The sequence below is a fragment of the Pecten maximus genome, chromosome 19 (genome assembly GCF_902652985.1).
Source record: "Pecten maximus chromosome 19, xPecMax1.1, whole genome shotgun sequence".
Classification (NCBI taxonomy): Eukaryota; Metazoa; Mollusca; class Bivalvia; order Pectinida; family Pectinidae; genus Pecten; species Pecten maximus.
This window is the reverse complement of record NC_047033.1, coordinates 14,550,823-14,568,036: the sequence shown is the minus strand read 5'-3', so window position 1 is coordinate 14,568,036 and position 17,214 is coordinate 14,550,823. Positions and strand designations below refer to the sequence as shown.

The 17,214-nt window shown below is 34.8% G+C and overlaps 2 protein-coding genes and 1 long non-coding RNA gene across 5 annotated transcripts in view; 1 reads left to right on the top strand and 2 right to left on the bottom strand.

The window, feature by feature from the left end:
- The window catches only part of LOC117317752 (ADAM 17-like protease), a 39,796-nt gene extending 39,438 nt beyond the window's left edge, over positions 1 to 358 (bottom strand). The window contains exon 1 of the mRNA XM_033872665.1: positions 244 to 358. Coding sequence (XP_033728556.1) covers positions 244 to 304 — 61 coding nt within the window. The 5' untranslated portion in view covers positions 305 to 358. The remainder of the gene's footprint in view (positions 1 to 243) is intronic.
- Positions 359 to 3,399: 3,041 nt separating this feature from the next.
- Positions 3,400 to 17,214, top strand: part of LOC117317816 (sodium bicarbonate cotransporter 3-like) — a 142,126-nt gene continuing 128,311 nt past the window's right edge. For all 3 annotated transcript variants that reach the window (XM_033872762.1, XM_033872761.1, XM_033872760.1), the window contains exons 1-2: positions 3,400 to 3,477; positions 11,282 to 11,310. The gene's annotated coding sequence lies outside the window, so the exon portion shown is untranslated. The remainder of the gene's footprint in view (positions 3,478 to 11,281; positions 11,311 to 17,214) is intronic.
- On the bottom strand, positions 13,299 to 15,995 carry LOC117317817. The gene is made up of 3 exons (XR_004530252.1): positions 15,627 to 15,995; positions 15,431 to 15,512; positions 13,299 to 13,717 (listed from the first exon to the last, which is right to left on the bottom strand). It is a non-coding gene; the product is annotated as an uncharacterized LOC117317817 (long non-coding RNA).

The window sequence follows — 17,214 nt, the reverse complement described above, 5'->3', positions numbered from 1 at the left end:
TAGAGAAATAAAAAGACATAGAAGGGTCTATCATTATAATTATCATTAAAAGTTTGTATTGTTGTATTATCAACAGGCATGAGATAACATTTCTGACATTCTGAATGTTAATTTTTATATTTACATGCTCCAACACATGTAAAACGGTACAAAGTTTCAGCGTCAAAATCATTAATTCGTCACCATAAAAGCACCAAAAAATTAATTAACGTGCAAACGTCATGTTCTACACAGATAGCTTACCGTGTGTTCCGTGTAACACCAGTGTGAGTAGGACACACAGAGAAAATATATCCCAAAACATCTTGTCTGATTTCTACACAGCCGACATGTTTTCATTGGTAACGCAAGCACCTGCCGACAAGGGAGGCCACTCTATTTTGTTTACGTCTTGCAGGTATCATGGTAAGCTGATGATCGATTGAAATAAGAATATGCTGTTGTATATATATGTTTTATGCAATACCAAACTTACAGACATTACGGAAAAAAAAAAAAAAAAAAAAATAAGGGGGAGTGATTATCTTTTTTACTAGAAGAGAAATCAATGTAAATTCAGAGGAAATTTTATTTTAGTATATATTTAATATGGAACTTCCTCGAACTTACAAGCGATTATTTTTAGTACATTGTTGTGTCATCCTCATTTATTGTTGTTGATTAGACATTTTTATATCTTGGACGTGATTTTATGCATTTTTGCTACAAGCAGTGTATACGCTGTCGGCGATGTTTTATTTATTTATTTATATTAAGCATTGACGTTATTTTTTTTAGTTTCATCGGGGTATGAAACAAATTTTGTTTACAAACTGTATGAATCCGCGTACAATTTTACTGGTTTTAAATGGGATTCTTTTTCTCAAATCAATACGCAACGTCAATTGTCGTATTGTGACGTCACATTTTTCGCGCCATTCTCGGAATTTCTTTCATAGAAGAATGAAAAGAATTTTTCGACCAATCACATTTGAGTATTTACCAGGAAAACAAAGAAAAATTAATTATTCATTTATCAATATTATAAAAAAAAGAATGAAAACGTGTTACACACGATTGGTCCAAATATACACATATCACATAGACTGTAACAAATCAGAGAGAGAGAGAGAGAATACGGCGCTTTATCGATGCAAAATATTTTACGTCAACAAAACGGCGCTTGTTCATCCGATGATTGCTGATATATGTAACAGAGACTTATATATTAATTATAGGTCTCTGATGTATATAGTTAATTGTTTTATTTTGTATTGTTTGCTGGGTTTATCGCCATGTGAACAGGCATAGCCATTAACTGTAGTTAGCTCACAGGGGTTTGTAAAATGATAATAATATATAGAGTCTATATATATATATAAAAAAAAAATAGAATCGAAATCAACATATCAGGTTTGATTGTATTTTTTTATTACAAATCTTAGTTTCCTGAGGCGGAGATCACCTCGTCACCAGATCTCGTGGACGTGAGACCGAGCTAGTACTGGTTGATATACATGGTATATATATGTATATGTCAAAAGGTAATATAAACGGTCAGGTTTAGATAACACTGAATCCCTGTAAACGTACGTCTGCAGGATACGAATTACTTGAAATGTTAATACGGGACAAGGAAATAATTCTAACAGTATGGACAATAAAAAAAATGTTCAGTTTTCGAGGCAATCTGTATATACACTGTATACTTATGCATGTTTTAAGTGACAACTCACAGCGGTAGCCTTAACTCCATGTACCTGGCTCTGCAAGATCCGGGAAGTACTGTTTTACATCCTTTACTACTCAGAAATTCGGATAGCAGTCATACAGCCAATAAAAGACTATATATACCCACACTTGCCTTTCACATAGATAGGCGACCGAGGTTCGATTTCCCGATCGGACGTGAAGAGGTATGTGGCACTTGCCTGGCCACGCGGATTTTCTCCGGGTATTCCGATTTCTGCTCCCACAGTAGGACCCCTCGCGGGCTTCTATCCGGGCCAACAAGTGAATTTAATATTAGGTTGTGTTATAACTTGTTTTACGATTGTTATTAAATAAATAAAGCTTATATAATACCCACCAGATATAAAATCATGGCTGGCGCCGCCCCGCGTGCATGGAAGATAAAAATTGAAGAAAATGATTTGTAATATTTGATTCGTATTTGTTTTTCTTTTTTTGTATATATATATAAATATATTGTAAAAATTAGAAGTTGCTGGTATTGCTTTACATCCTTAAATAAATCAATTTTAACATAAAAAAAAACATATACACTATTTCATTTTATTTTCCCCTTTAAGTGTGAAAATAGCAGAGTTGGTCAGACCGCAGAATGACATGTACATTTATATTCAGATAGTTAATTATACCGGATTGAGCCAAGATACCTACTTGTATGTACCTCATATTTCAAGTAATCTGTCAGAACTAGAAGTTGGCAATGAATCCAGATGTCTAAATATACTGAAGCATAACATTTTGATTGAAACATATTTAATTGTAATTGAACAAAAGAAAATTGGACACGAGTTAAACCAAACTCATGAAGTCCTCTCCTTAAACTGTACATACCATTTAATGTATAGAACTGGTTCTTTCTGATATACTCCCTACAATGATTGATAGATAATTTTAATTTCTATTTTCACTGGAATGAACCTTTAAAGATTAGAAACTGTTCACGTGATAACAAGAGAATGTGACAATGGTAAAGGTAACATATGGATATAGTAGAGAGGACTGGGTTGGGGTTGGGGGAGTACTATGCGTGCTCATATTTCCGAATAAATTTACATTTAAATATATATATATAAACATATTTCTTGAACGTTAGATATTGTAAAACACATCTTTTTTAACCCTTGTGACTTTCAATTTCTATGAAAAGTAATGTAATATATTTTAAGGAACGTTGTAACCTCCCTGCCAATTACTGGGGAAAAGTAATATAGTTTCCGAAAAATGTTAACTACTAACTCTCTCCATGAAACATCATGGGAGAATGCTTCTGTTAAAGCAGGATTTACATTTTGAGCCCTATTTCAACTGTTCACACAAGGACAAATTTTGGGATTTTGAGTAACATATGACATCAGTAAACAACCACAACACTATAAATTCAGTATTTATACATTCTGAAACCTTATAAAAAATATAAGAAAGTATTTGTCCCTACTCCTAATCAGAGACCTATATACTAATTTAGTATATCGGTCTCTGTCCTACTATATCAATATATATAGTATGAGTAGGGGGAAACTCTCGGGCCAGGGCTAATAATTTTCTATCAATACTAGCCAGAAGCAGACGTCTTTTAAAATATGCTTAAGGTAACCGATAAACGTGACTAGAGCAAGTCTATAAGCAATTGCGCATGCTCGTGTAAAAGGAAGCGGTCCAACAGCTGTTTGTACGAGACCAGCGTAGTGTGAGTGACAGACGTTGTATCCGCACAAGAGAAGATTAACGTTTCTCACACAACAAAAGGTAACAGAATGGTAAAACGGATTATCCGGATTATTATGGACAAATAGGTTATATGTTTTCATTTTTAAAATTATAAATTATGTATTCATTTATTCGTTCTTTTTATCCCTTATCGCGAAAAACAGACAATGTTGAGCGTTTCTATATCCGGAGAAACACGCGGACAAGGTAACCGGTAGACATAAAGCTAGCGAGTGATCTTTGAATGGAAGAGAGGGTGAATACCATGTAGAGCTATCACGTAACATATTATCATGACATTTGAATAGTTTTTTTTCGTGTCTGATTTCTAATGTCGAAGTTTCGAATCGATTTTACTTAAAATGCACGTGGGCTGAACGTGTGTTCGGAACAGTGTTTGGCCTTCGGCGTTCGGCACAGCCGTTTATCGGACCAAATGTTCGCATAATAGAATACAAGATTTTCATCGATTTATGTTCAATTTATTTTGAGACTCTCTAATAAGTTTAGATATTCAAACTATACATTTACATTGTATATCATATCAGTAGATTCCTTCCTCTTTTGTTGTCATTAGAAGAAACCAAATCAAAGATTATTGGTGAAATCAGAGACATAGCACCCAAATATTGAGAACAAGAAGAATTTTATTTCTTTATTGACAAACTTCGACGTAGTTATATTGCATTTTTATTTCTGTCACGTAACAGAATATTCGTAATATCTTTACTACATATTTCCAGAGACATATATACAGAGAGATAAGTAACATCGCTATTTTCCCATACAAGTGATGGCTCTCTTTATTCGTGACCACTCAAGCATATCCCTTATCGAGAGCGCCTTGTCCCCTTATCAAACACATGCGAGCACAGGTAAATCGGGCTTTGCGCATGTGTGTATCGATGTACTGGAACTTATTTGACATGTTCTGGTTAATCCGCCATTACGTCAGACCAAAACATCGTCAATTTTAAACGCACACAAAAAGCACATCGTTTTATTTAGGCCACTACAAAAGTTACTACATTATCCACAAACTATCATACTTATAGGGTATAGTCTTGATGATTATGCACACTGTTGTCATTAATCTGTATTTTCGAAAATCCATTGGGTCCTATTCGACATGTCCTAGTTTTGTAATTAAGCCGCCATTACGTCAGACCAAAACATCGTCAATTTTAAACGCACACAAAAAGCACATCGTTTAATTTAGGCCACTACTAAAGTTACTACATTATCCAAAAACTATCATACTTATGGGATATGGTCTTGTTTATCATGCACATTGTTGTCATTTATCCGTATTTTCGAAAACCCCATAGATAAATTGGCGATTCCCGCCGATCTTCCCTGTGGTGTGCTTGACTTTCATACTCAAAATACAAACACTTTGACAGCAAATTGTGATATATTTTATATTGATGACACTTCTGCACTTTGATATTAATGAAATTAAAGCACATCATTGGATCTTGGTGATGATTTCAGATAGAAATTATCAATAATTATGTGTCTGGTTTTCAAGTTTTCTCCATTATGGCATCAGGAGAAGACTGAACAGATCGACTGCAAAGGATTGTGGGAAGGTCAGGGGCCACCACGTAGACATAAGGGCAAATAGAGAGCTGCCAATCTCTCTATATATGTCTCTGGTGAAATATCTCAATGCCTCTGTTAGGGATCTTTTCAAACCATCATGCAGATCGTCTGTCAGAAAAGATTTCCTTCTTTCCTAGGACTATCAAAATTGGAATAATCTCCCATCTGAAATTATTGAATTCCTCTGAATCTTTACTTTGTTTCTAATCAGCAATCGCTTTTTATCCGTATTAAAACCTGATCCCTCCTTTCTTAGGTCAACACCCACATATGATATTATCTTCACAGTATGTTGAAGTAGGTCATAAAATGGTAGAATCCCAGGAACTATGACTTGATACTAATCTTGTAGACTTGCACCCAACCTCTGATTCACAGAATCCAAGCCTCTATGGTCTCCAATGGCACTTTTCTTAACTGACCTGGAGCATAGGACATAGACTATTTTAATTGACTGGTTAAGAGAGGATTCACTTTAAAGATGTGATTCAGAAATACATGGAGTAGTTAGGATCTGGATGAAATTGATTAGATCTTCACTTTGCTTCTGATGATAGTTCTGTTATGTCCTTATTATAAGCTTGTTATATATATAATTATCAACCTTTGTTTCAAGTGCTTATCTGTGACTGGTAATATATGTAATCAAAACTGAGTTGTCAATGTCTTCATAGGCCAAGACTTAGACAACTGGTCACAGATCATGTAGGTATTTGAATTAGCAGGACCACAAGCCAAGTGACTACCATTACTAGTGGTAGCTCAGTTGGCGAATATGTCTGTCAAGATTTGAGAAGTTCATGAATTATCTCCCCTTGATTGTATTTTTTATGTAGTATATGATACTATGATATGAAAACTGGATCAGGGCATTCAGAAGTCAAATGATCATTTTGCAGAAATCTGAAGGGTCAAAACAAAAGAAAATAGACATGTACCTTCAATTTCATGAGTCAAAGATGATTTTGGGGAATACTCTCAAGGGATCGGACTACTAGATCCCCTGCTAGAAAGAGAGGAAAATAGCTTTTAGTTTGTACAATATATATACCAGCATATACTTCGTTTCAGAATTACTGAAATTAAAGTAATTTAGCAATACCTAATTCAAGAATGAGTACATAAAAAAATTTACACCTTTTGGTGAGATTTTAAATGGAATGACTGTAATATTGCACTGATCTGTATTTTTATGAAAAGCCAGGTATTTTCAGCAACGTGTCTCATTTATATATCAGATATAATGCTTTACTTTGTTAACTACAAAGTTGAATCAAAGACATTTATTACTTAAACTCTGATGCTAATTTTCTCAAAAAACAGTTATTGTTTTTCTCATAATGCCATCGTTGTGAAATAAAAAAAGGTAGTGGTTTATTTTATACACACTAAAGCTTGAGTGAAGAATGTATGAATAGGTTTGAATCTGAACCACAAAGGTAAAGTTAAAGAAACTAAGTGTTAAACCCTATAACTAAAAACAAAAACCAAAAAATGATTGAAATATAAAATTCAAAGCTAAAACAAAACAGATATTCTTTAAAAATTTCGGGTAAGAAACAAAGCAAAGAAACACGTTATTTTTTTCAGTAGATTACTTGAGTCTTAGACCCATGCTTTTCCTGTGGGTTGGCCACATAACCTCAGGGTGAAGTTCTGAAGTGCATGGTTCAATGCTCCCTGTTGAATTTGCCTCTGTCCAGTTGGCATTCATATTGACTATGAATGCCAACTGAAAGCCGTTCAATGCTTATATTTACCATCTGCGATTTTTTATTTGTCGTGCAATTTTTTTTGAAATTTTCAAATTCAAATTTCAGTTGGCAGTTCATAAGCTGGTGAACTCGCAACTGAATTGGTAGGGTTATATAGTGGCAGTGCCATACAATGGTAAATATAGGGTGATAAACCCAGCAAACAAACAAACAATCTTGTTGGACTCGATTGAAATATACGTTTAGTACCCACCTTAAATTGTCTCTGTATCGGGGCGGCGTTGGCCGAGTGGTTAAGGTGTCCCAACACTTTATCACTAGCCCTCTACCTCTGGGTTGCAAGTTCGAAACCCATGTGGGGTAGTTGCCTGGTACAGACTGAAAGTCAGTGGTTTTTCCGCGGGTACTCCGGCTTTCCTCCACTTCCAAAACCAGGCACGTCCTTAAATGACCTTGGCTGTTAATAGGTCGTTAAACAAAATAAACCAAACCAACTCTGTTCCAAGTCTCATCAATATTTTGAAATTGGTGTTTTGGTCATGTATTCATGAAACTACTCGTGCTCAGACACAAATACTTTTGGTGATGATGATGATGATGATGGTAACTGAACAAAAAAAATTTCAATGATTTGAAGGAATTTTGGAAACACTTAATCTATTTTTGAGTTTTTCTTTTGTTCTCCTTTTGTCATGAGTACATGTATAATGAAACTCACCAAATATAGTAAATACTATACATGTTGTTCTTAACTGATGGGAATTAGTCATTGAATAAATGTTGTGTTAAACTGAATTTGATATGGCAAGGTTTTCACTGCTCTGTATACCTGGTAGGACTCCAGTAAATACATATACCGTATTTATTCTAATAGGGGGGGGGCGTTTAATGGAGATCAAATTTCAGAGTCTGTAAGTTGTGAGATCTGTTGTATGTACCCATTTCACACCATGAAACATGTGTATACCGGGTATGTATACAAAACATTGTAAAACTAAGTGACAAACATTTTGACACCCGGGTATGAAATTGCAATTACATACCACGGTAAGTTCTTTTTCTCGAATTGAGGAATTTTTCTTTCCAAAAAAAGGGGGGGGGGGGGGGGGCGTTTATTAGAATAAATACGGTATGTATATATATAAGTTCTATTCACACATCAAAATGATACAATCTGTCCATATATATAATCCTTGAAGTAATTAGTTTGTGAGTTATCTGATAAGAGATGTATTGGGTGTTGAAAATGGGACTTGAATCAGATTTTCAAATGTGTACTGCTGGGGTACTTAAAAAAAATGTAAATGTTGTTCCTTTTAAATTTTATTTCATGTATTAAAATGTTATGTCAATTATTAATCAAGACCTTTGACAGAAGAAATATACAGGTAAGAAGTGTGACAGGTAGACCAAGGTTCCCTATCAACAGGATGTGGAGTTAAAAGCAGTATGTATAAACCCGGATACTAAAATTTTGTAAATGTCAACCAAGTCCTATAAAAGGTAAAATGAAAGATTTCAGAGATAACACATGATTCAGCTTAAAGGTATTTGTGGAAAAGCTTTCTGTTTCCAGGAAGAAATGTTGTAGTGTTGAATTCAGTTAAAAGTGAGTGAGTTTTATAATTCATCAAATCAAAAGAAATCTAAAGAAACTGCAAAATTTCCACTTTTTTGCTAGAATTTCTCAGACAGCTTTATTACATTTGTGTGTATATATATATATTCCGCCCACCATCTGAAAGATACCAGCTAGAGGGCTGATCAAATCATGACAACAAATTCAATTCTTGGTCATGCTATCTATATTTTGCAGAAAGTACAGGAGAGATCATTTCCAAACTGTACATACAGGCTCCCATTAGAATGTAGTTGAAAAGCATTGTTTTTTTTTCTGGTGGATATTTCATTGTAATCAAATGTTAAGCTTAGTACTGGGAACTATAGGTTTCCTCTCTGTCTTGTACGTATGTATTAGTCCTCTACCAGTAAAACCGTGGGAACTATAGGTTTCCTCTCTGTCTTGTACGTATGTATTAGTCCTCTACCAGTAAAACCGTGGGAACTATAGGTTTCCTCTGTCTTGTACGTATGTATTAGTCCTCTACCAGTAAAACCGTGGGAACTATAGGTTTCTTCTGTCTTGTACGTATGTATTAGTCCTCTACCAGTAAAACCGTGGGAACTATAGGTTTCCTCTCTGTCTTGTACGTATGTATTAGTCCTCTACCAGTAAAACCGTGGGAACTATAGGTTTCCTCTCTGTCTTGTACGTATGTATTAGTCCTCTACCAGTAAAACCATGGGAACTATAGGTTTCCTCTGTCTTGTACGTATGTATTAGTCCTCTACCAGTAAAACCATGGGAACTATAGGTTTCCTCTGTCTTGTACGTATGTATTAGTCCTCTACCAGTAAAACCGTGGGAACTATAGGTTTCCTCTCTGTCTTGTACGTATGTATTAGTCCTCTACCAGTAAAACCGTGGGAACTATAGGTTTCCTCTCTGTCTTGTACGTATGTATTAGTCCTCTACCAGTAAAACCGTGGGAACTATAGGTTTCCTCTGTCTTGTACGTATGTATTAGTCCTCTACCAGTAAAACCGTGGGAACTATAGGTTTCCTCTCTGTCTTGTACGTATGTATTAGTCCTCTACCAGTAAAACCGTGGGAACTATAGGTTTCCTCTCTGTCTTGTACGTATGTATTCGTCCTCTACCAGTAAAACCGTGGGAACTATAGGTTTCCTCTGTCTTGTACGTATGTATTAGTCCTCTACCAGTAAAACCGTGGGAACTATAGGTTTCTTCTGTCTTGTACGTATGTATTAGTCCTCTACCAGTAAAACCGTGGGAACTATAGGTTTCCTCTCTGTCTTGTACGTATGTATTAGTCCTCTACCAGTAAAACCGTGGGAACTATAGGTTTCCTCTCTGTCTTGTACGTATGTATTAGTCCTCTACCAGTAAAACCATGGGAACTATAGGTTTCCTCTGTCTTGTACGTATGTATTAGTCCTCTACCAGTAAAACCATGGGAACTATAGGTTTCCTCTGTCTTGTACGTATGTATTAGTCCTCTACCAGTAAAACCGTGGGAACTATAGGTTTCCTCTCTGTCTTGTACGTATGTATTAGTCCTCTACCAGTAAAACCGTGGGAACTATAGGTTTCCTCTCTGTCTTGTACGTATGTATTAGTCCTCTACCAGTAAAACCGTGGGAACTATAGGTTTCCTCTGTCTTGTACGTATGTATTAGTCCTCTACCAGTAAAACCGTGGGAACTATAGGTTTCCTCTCTGTCTTGTACGTATGTATTAGTCCTCTACCAGTAAAACCGTGGGAACTATAGGTTTCCTCTGTCTTGTACATATGTATTAGTCCTCTACAAGTAAAACCGTGGGAACTATAGGTTTCCTCTCTGTCTTGTACGTATGTATTAGTCCTCTACCAGTAAAACCGTGGGTACTCTAGGTTTCCTCTCTGTCTTGTACGTATGTATTAGTCCTCTACCAGTAAAACCGTGGGAACTATAGGTTTCCTCTCTGTCTTGTACTTATGTATTAGTCCTCTACCAGTAAAACCGTGGGAACTATAGGTTTCCTCTCTGTCTTGTACGTATGTATTAGTCCTCTACCAGTAAAACCGTGGGAACTATAGGTTTCCTCTCTGTCTTGTACGTATGTATTAGTCCTCTACCAGTAAAACCGTGGGAACTATAGGTTTCCTCTCTGTCTTGTACGTATGTATTAGTCCTCTACCAGTAAAACCGTGGGAACTATAGGTTTCCTCTCTGTCTTGTACGTATGTATTAGTCCTCTACCAGTAAAACCGTGGGAACTATAGGTTTCCTCTCTGTCTTGTACGTATGTATTAGTCCTCTACCAGTAAAACCGTGGGAACTATAGGTTTCCTCTCTGTCTTGTACGTATGTATTAGTCCTCTACCAGTAAAACCGTGGGAACTATAGGTTTCCTGTCCGTCTTGTATGTATGTATTAGTCCTCTACCAGTAAAACCGTGGGAACTATAGGTTTCCTCTCTGTCTTGTACGTATGTATTAGTCCTCAACCAGTAAAACCGTGGGAACTATAGGTTTCCTCTCTGTCTTGTACCTATGTATTTGTCCTCTACCAGTAAAACCGTGGGAACTGTAGGTTTCCTGTCCGTCTTGTACGTATGTATTAGTCCTCTACCAGTAAAACCAATATATACATGAGCGATTCAAGAGAGGAAAGTACTCTTAAGCGATTTAAGAGCAGGCTGCATAGAGATCCTGGACTCTTGTGCGTTTCAAGAGAAGATAACTCTAGCGATAAAAGTGTAGGCGAAAAACTCTTGAGCGATGCAAGAGACACCAATAAATGATCAAGACACCGAATGAGAGCCTCCAAAAAATTTATTGAATGGAACCAAAACTTGTTCAGGCTCATATTGATGATCTAAAATGTTTGGCTTTCTCAGGGGCTGTTCATTCTTACAACTAAATTACATATATATATATATATTTTTTTTTTTTGTAGGTATATTGGGACATCTACAGATAATTCATGTAAGTACACTATTTATTTTTATCTTGTTCTTTATATTTTAGCGACAGAAGTCAATACAAATGGCTTGTGTTACATACATGTCGGGTTATAATGCTCAAATATAAGACATGTATTGTTTTATCATTAATGAATAACATCATGGCATAGGGTTTCATTTGTCTTGATGAGTTTGAAAAACCTGATTTATGAAATGTTTTATGAAATATATGCATGCTGCCTTTTAATCTATATTTGGAAATAAATTTTAAGGTAATTTTCCTAAATTTGAGTTAATAACAAAGTTGTCACTAATGAATATCAGTGTTTGACTTTTGAAATAGTTTGATATGCCACTATCCTTACAAAATATATCTGTATCACATTCTTGAACTAGTTTGGATAAACTCCATTTTACCTGGACATTCATATCTATATAACCAATTCACATCTTGTCAGCAATTTATTGGGAACACGAGTAAACATCCATAGGACCAAGTACAGATAATAATAGGGGATCCGGACAATAAACATGAAATTCAAGGCATTATTGGAAAAATGTCCGTCAATGTAGAATTGAATGGCCGAATTTGCTGGTTTAAATCAGTGCAATGGATGAAATTTCACTATGAGAATGCCCTTAGGATATAAACTGTCTGTATAAGCCCACCGTCACATTGAGCCTTGTGATCTACTTTATATGTATACCACAAGTACATGGTTTGAAGTGTGATACTAAAATTTTATAGCTTGGTGTTATACGTACAGTTTAATTAAAACCCTACGAAGACCAAAGAGTCATTTTCTAAAATTTGCAACTGGGTTAGTCATGAATTTCTTTATTCCTATATATATATATGCAAGAGGTTGGAACTGTTGAGAACATTTTTGAATGACGTTACTTGTTTGCCGATATTGCCTTTTTAACTTGTTAGCTTCTTGCAGTCAATTTTGATAGTTTTAGATACATGTGAATAACTTTTTATAATAGTGCATAATTTGTGTATATTTTAATTCAATTATCAAATAATTCTACGATTTAGCTTAAAAACCATGTTTTCCGAAAAAGGGTTACTAGGTTTTCCCCGAAATCTGCATTAGTCCCAGGATCTGTCATAACTAACCATACCTAACCTAGTTCAGGAAATCTAAATGTGGCAGTGATATGACATTGCCGTAAATGTTGAATCCTGAAAGTTTAATGATGTTATTAGGTGAAGTAAGCTACCCATACCAAAAAAAGGTACAAAAAAGTTATACTTTTTTAGGTACAAAAAAGTTATAACTTTTGATGCTAGATTGGAACCATGTTTAAACAGCGGTTCCAATCTAGTACTAAAAAGTTATAACTTTTGATAACTTTTCTGTACCTAAAAAAAGTTATAACTTTTATTAGGTACAAAAAAGGTATAAAAAAGGTACAAAAAAGGTATAAAAAAGTTACATTTCACACAAAAATAGGTATAATTTAGGTACTAAAAAGTTAAAAAAAAGTTATAACTTTTTCCAGGTACTAAAAAGGTACAGAAAAGGTATGAAAAAGGTACAAAAAAGTTATAACTTTTTCTAGGTACTAAAAAGGTACAGAAAAGGTATGAAAAAGGTACAAAAAAGTTATAACTTTTTCTAGGTACTAAAAAGTTAAAAAAAAGTTATAACTTTTTCTAGGTACTAAAAAGTTACAAAAAAGGTACTAAAAAGGTACAGAAAAGGTATAAAAAAGGTACAAAAAAGTTATAACTTTTTCTAGGTACTAAAAAGTTAAAAAAAAAGGTACTAAAAAGGTATGAAAAAGGTACTGAAAAGGTACAAAAAAGGTATAGAAAAGTTACAGAAAAAGTATGGAAAAAGTACAGAAAAATATAAAAAGATTTTGCTTCAGAATGTTTTTTTATCCAGAAATATACTTATTAAATACATGTCTTCTAGACCAATGAATTACTATTCATAAAACATCACGGAAATCTCCTTTCACTTTGCACATTTTCTTGAAAGACTAACAAAAGCACTATTTTTCGTCCTCATGGAAAGCTTTATTTCGAATAACAGACTCCTTCCATGGATGAACGCAGCAGTCATGTACTATTACACTGTCATACTCCTGCTCCTGTACAAGGCATTATCCACTATGTTTCTTTAGTATATATTATAACTACCGTTAATGTAAACATAAAACCAACATGTCATCAAGAATTAAGTATTTTTACTGCATAACACAGCACTCTAACTGGACTGTTATTAATACACATTGTATTGTATACTATATAAAATGTGTTAGCTGTTTGAGGCATTGTTACACAGGAAAGAAAAAAGTCTGAAATAATGTAAATGTTCCTCTTCTGGGATCCTTTCCTTGAGATTTGACTGACAATACTGCAAGAACACTGATTTTTCCAGGAGCTGATCAGGGTTCTTCTTGGGATTGACACTCTATAGTCCATCAAAAAGAAAAGAAAAGAAAACAGTTAGTGATCTATTTACATATTGTAACGCTGGTTTCGGTGTAATAACTTAATAACTAGGACAGGCTGAGAGTTAATTGGGTTATTATAATTTATTAACTAGAACACTGAAAATTTAAAGGACCCCATCAATTTCATCATGAGGCAATAAATAATATATATCTCCCATAATCATCAAGAACCCATCTGCCTAAATCTCCGAGTAATATTGGTTGGAATTATATTGAAACAAAATCTGACCTTGGCCTTTGACCAAGTGACCTTGACCTTTGGTCAGTTGACTCCATGCATTATTATAATGTTTAATTCTGACCAACTTTGCTTTAGCCTTGAAACAAAATATTTACTCAGTGAAAAAACGCAAAATTTGACCTTGACCTTGTCAGTTTACACCTAGTTTAATTCCAACTAAATTTGCTTCATCATGCCAAAACAAAATATTGATGAAAAGAAAAAAAAATTACCTTGACCTTTCAATCTAATGACCTTCATGAGCTTTGACCCTGGGTTTTGACATAATTTTGTGAACTGTACCTGGCCCATTTCGTGTAAATTTGTCAATAAATTCTAGAATTATTAGACAGCAGCAAAATTAGAGGGCTGGGAGACAGAAGTAATTACTATAGGCTAACAAACACAACTTATCATGTCAAATCAAAAAGAAGATACCCCCAGAGATATCATGTAATTGTATGATTATTATATAAATATCAATTTTATATATATCATATATACAAGACTGTTCTTTAGCCTAAGAAGGAAGAGAAAAGTGATTCCCAAATAAGGAATCACTTTTCTCTTCTTCTAGATCTTATTAATTTGAAAACAGAAGCCTAAAATGTTTCTTTTGAATAAGATCCATAAATAACTTTCTGAGAAACTTCAAAATTATAAAATTCAAAATGACAGCCTGTCAGCCATCTTGCATTGCATACAAGCTAATATATTGGGGGCGGGGATGATCAACTTAAAAGGGAAACTGATGGTGAGAGTAATCAATGTGTGTTAATTCAGCAATAAAACATTTTAAATGAATTCACATAAAATAAAAGAAGAAAGATTCTTCTCAAATTTTCCAATGGTCTATGTATAATAAATAAAATGTGCTAAAATTGTATATAGATTTTACTTTGTAGATCTATTTTAAATACGTATACTTTGACAAATTTTCAATTAGGACTTTATTTTATTGGATTTCCTTGAAATTTCACGCACACAACAAGTAACAATCCCTCTCATTTCTATATATATTTAATTTACCGTAGCCGATTCCGTAGATATTAATTGCATGTTAATTACATTTAAAAAAAAATAGTGTTGTGCGTATAATTAGGAATAAAGAACAAAATGTTCATACTTACCATAAATTATGGTGCATATATTCGTCTATTTCAGTAAAAAATAGTAACAAATGTACGGGAAAACATGAAAAAAATTATCAGGTAAAATAGCTGACGAATTATTGCCTACCCCAATATATAGTGGATCGAATTTCAAGAAAATCCATTGAAAAACGAAGTATATTATATATACTTTGGGACGTTCATACCAAACGCCATAAATGAAAAACGTGTATGGCCACATATATTTGTGAATCCATTTTAAATATATCATAATATTGACCCTGAATGTGAAGGTGAAGGATTAAAAAATAATCACTTGGCAAGCAAATTAAACTTACGATTGAAAGATGCAACATTTATAAATCGGCTGTGCGTAGGGGGCGGGTGGTCCGAGGATCATGAATGCTGGTGAATTTAGTCCTGAAACATGAAGTATTTCATATGAACATATTCACTCAATGTTGTTTAATTTTGACGATCGCGAGAGCGACAAAATCTGCGATTCGAAGACAAATTAGAACATATATAACTTACCCTGATTTCATGTTGTCCGATAATTCAGTGTTTGCCGGTGAAAGGGGTATCATAAGTCGCCAAAAGCTAGACGAAATTTGATATTCTGTTCCCAGTTTGTCGATTGTATTCCGTGAGTGGGGAAATTAAATGTCGCAAATATATACCGTACTGTATATATAACGTGATTTTGTTCTAGGTCTAAGCTTTCATCACGTTTCCGTAAACAAACAAAATGGCCGCCACTTGTAATACAAATCTCCCGCTAAACTGAAGGGAGCGCCGCCTGGCGGTGGGTATACATGTGTATAGTAGGGCCAAGTGAACGAAGAAGAAAAATGTCGAATAAAGTTATTAGGCCGCCTACGATATCATGAGAAATCCTATCGATATTATTATATATATATATTTTAGTTGTTGTTATATATTTTTATTTAATTATTACTATGATTACTGCAACATCGTACTCTTTCACAGTGCACATGATTGCACACATGCATAAGTGTCTGTACAGAGAAACTAACGTGTCATATGTTCGGTTATATTCTTGATACCGATAATATTGTGCACAGGTGAGATACCCAGGTAAACTGGCCAATGCAACAAATCATAGGCAGTCAGGCATGACAACGATGTAACTAATTAATTAACGCCCCAGGACACCGCTATGTCAGCAGGTGAACTGGACACTCCTCAGGTACACAGGTATTTACAAAATTCAATGAGTTCGGTACAGTAGACTGCCGCTAATTACATTCTAATTGATGCCCCGAGTATGAGGTATTCGGTGATCAGCTTGTGTCTGACGGGGTCGGTTAACTTTTGGTGCGTGGTCCCACTTTTCGTGAGGTAGCCTACACACATGATGTGCACGTTTCAGTAACAGGACTAACTAGGCTACTGTAATGCTACGAGATCAATTCTCCTGCAGATGTCCTTTGTGAATAATCTGACGATCTGGCTTATAGATATATGACCAATTGATTGTTTTGTTTAATGTGTTCACTGACAAAACATCGTGTGCGCTGTTTTCAGATTAAAATGTTTATTGCAATTTACGTCATATCGAGATCATAAAAACGCTTTACTTATATGGAGTTAAATCAAAGCGTCTGAGAGTTTGGACGATCAAAATGACACAAGTGTTACACACGTGTGTTTGTTTACCGCTGGAGTTTGTGTCCAATGCGGCATAATTGTGCATGCTACTACAAGATTAATGTCAAAAGCGCAAACATCCAGAAAATATGCGATGCACTGACAAAGACCATGCTATATTAATCCCATGGGGATGAATGAAGCTTGGGTTTTCCGGAAAATATTTTTGTGGGTGAGCGACCCATCGTCCCACGTGAAGTAAATTATATCATCATGTTCTATGTACGTACGTTTATGAACGTCTGTGTTGGGATTAACGAACTGCTTATCTTTTATAACAACTGAGTTTGTTCATGTCGTGACTTATCAATGCTAAGTTGTAATTATTCACGTCCTCTGAGCAATGATTGGTCCTCTGAGATAAAAAGATAAACTTTAAAAAAAAACTGCCCCCCCCCCCCCAAAAAAAACCGCATTTCAAGGGTGTGAATATTGTACTAAAAATGCAATA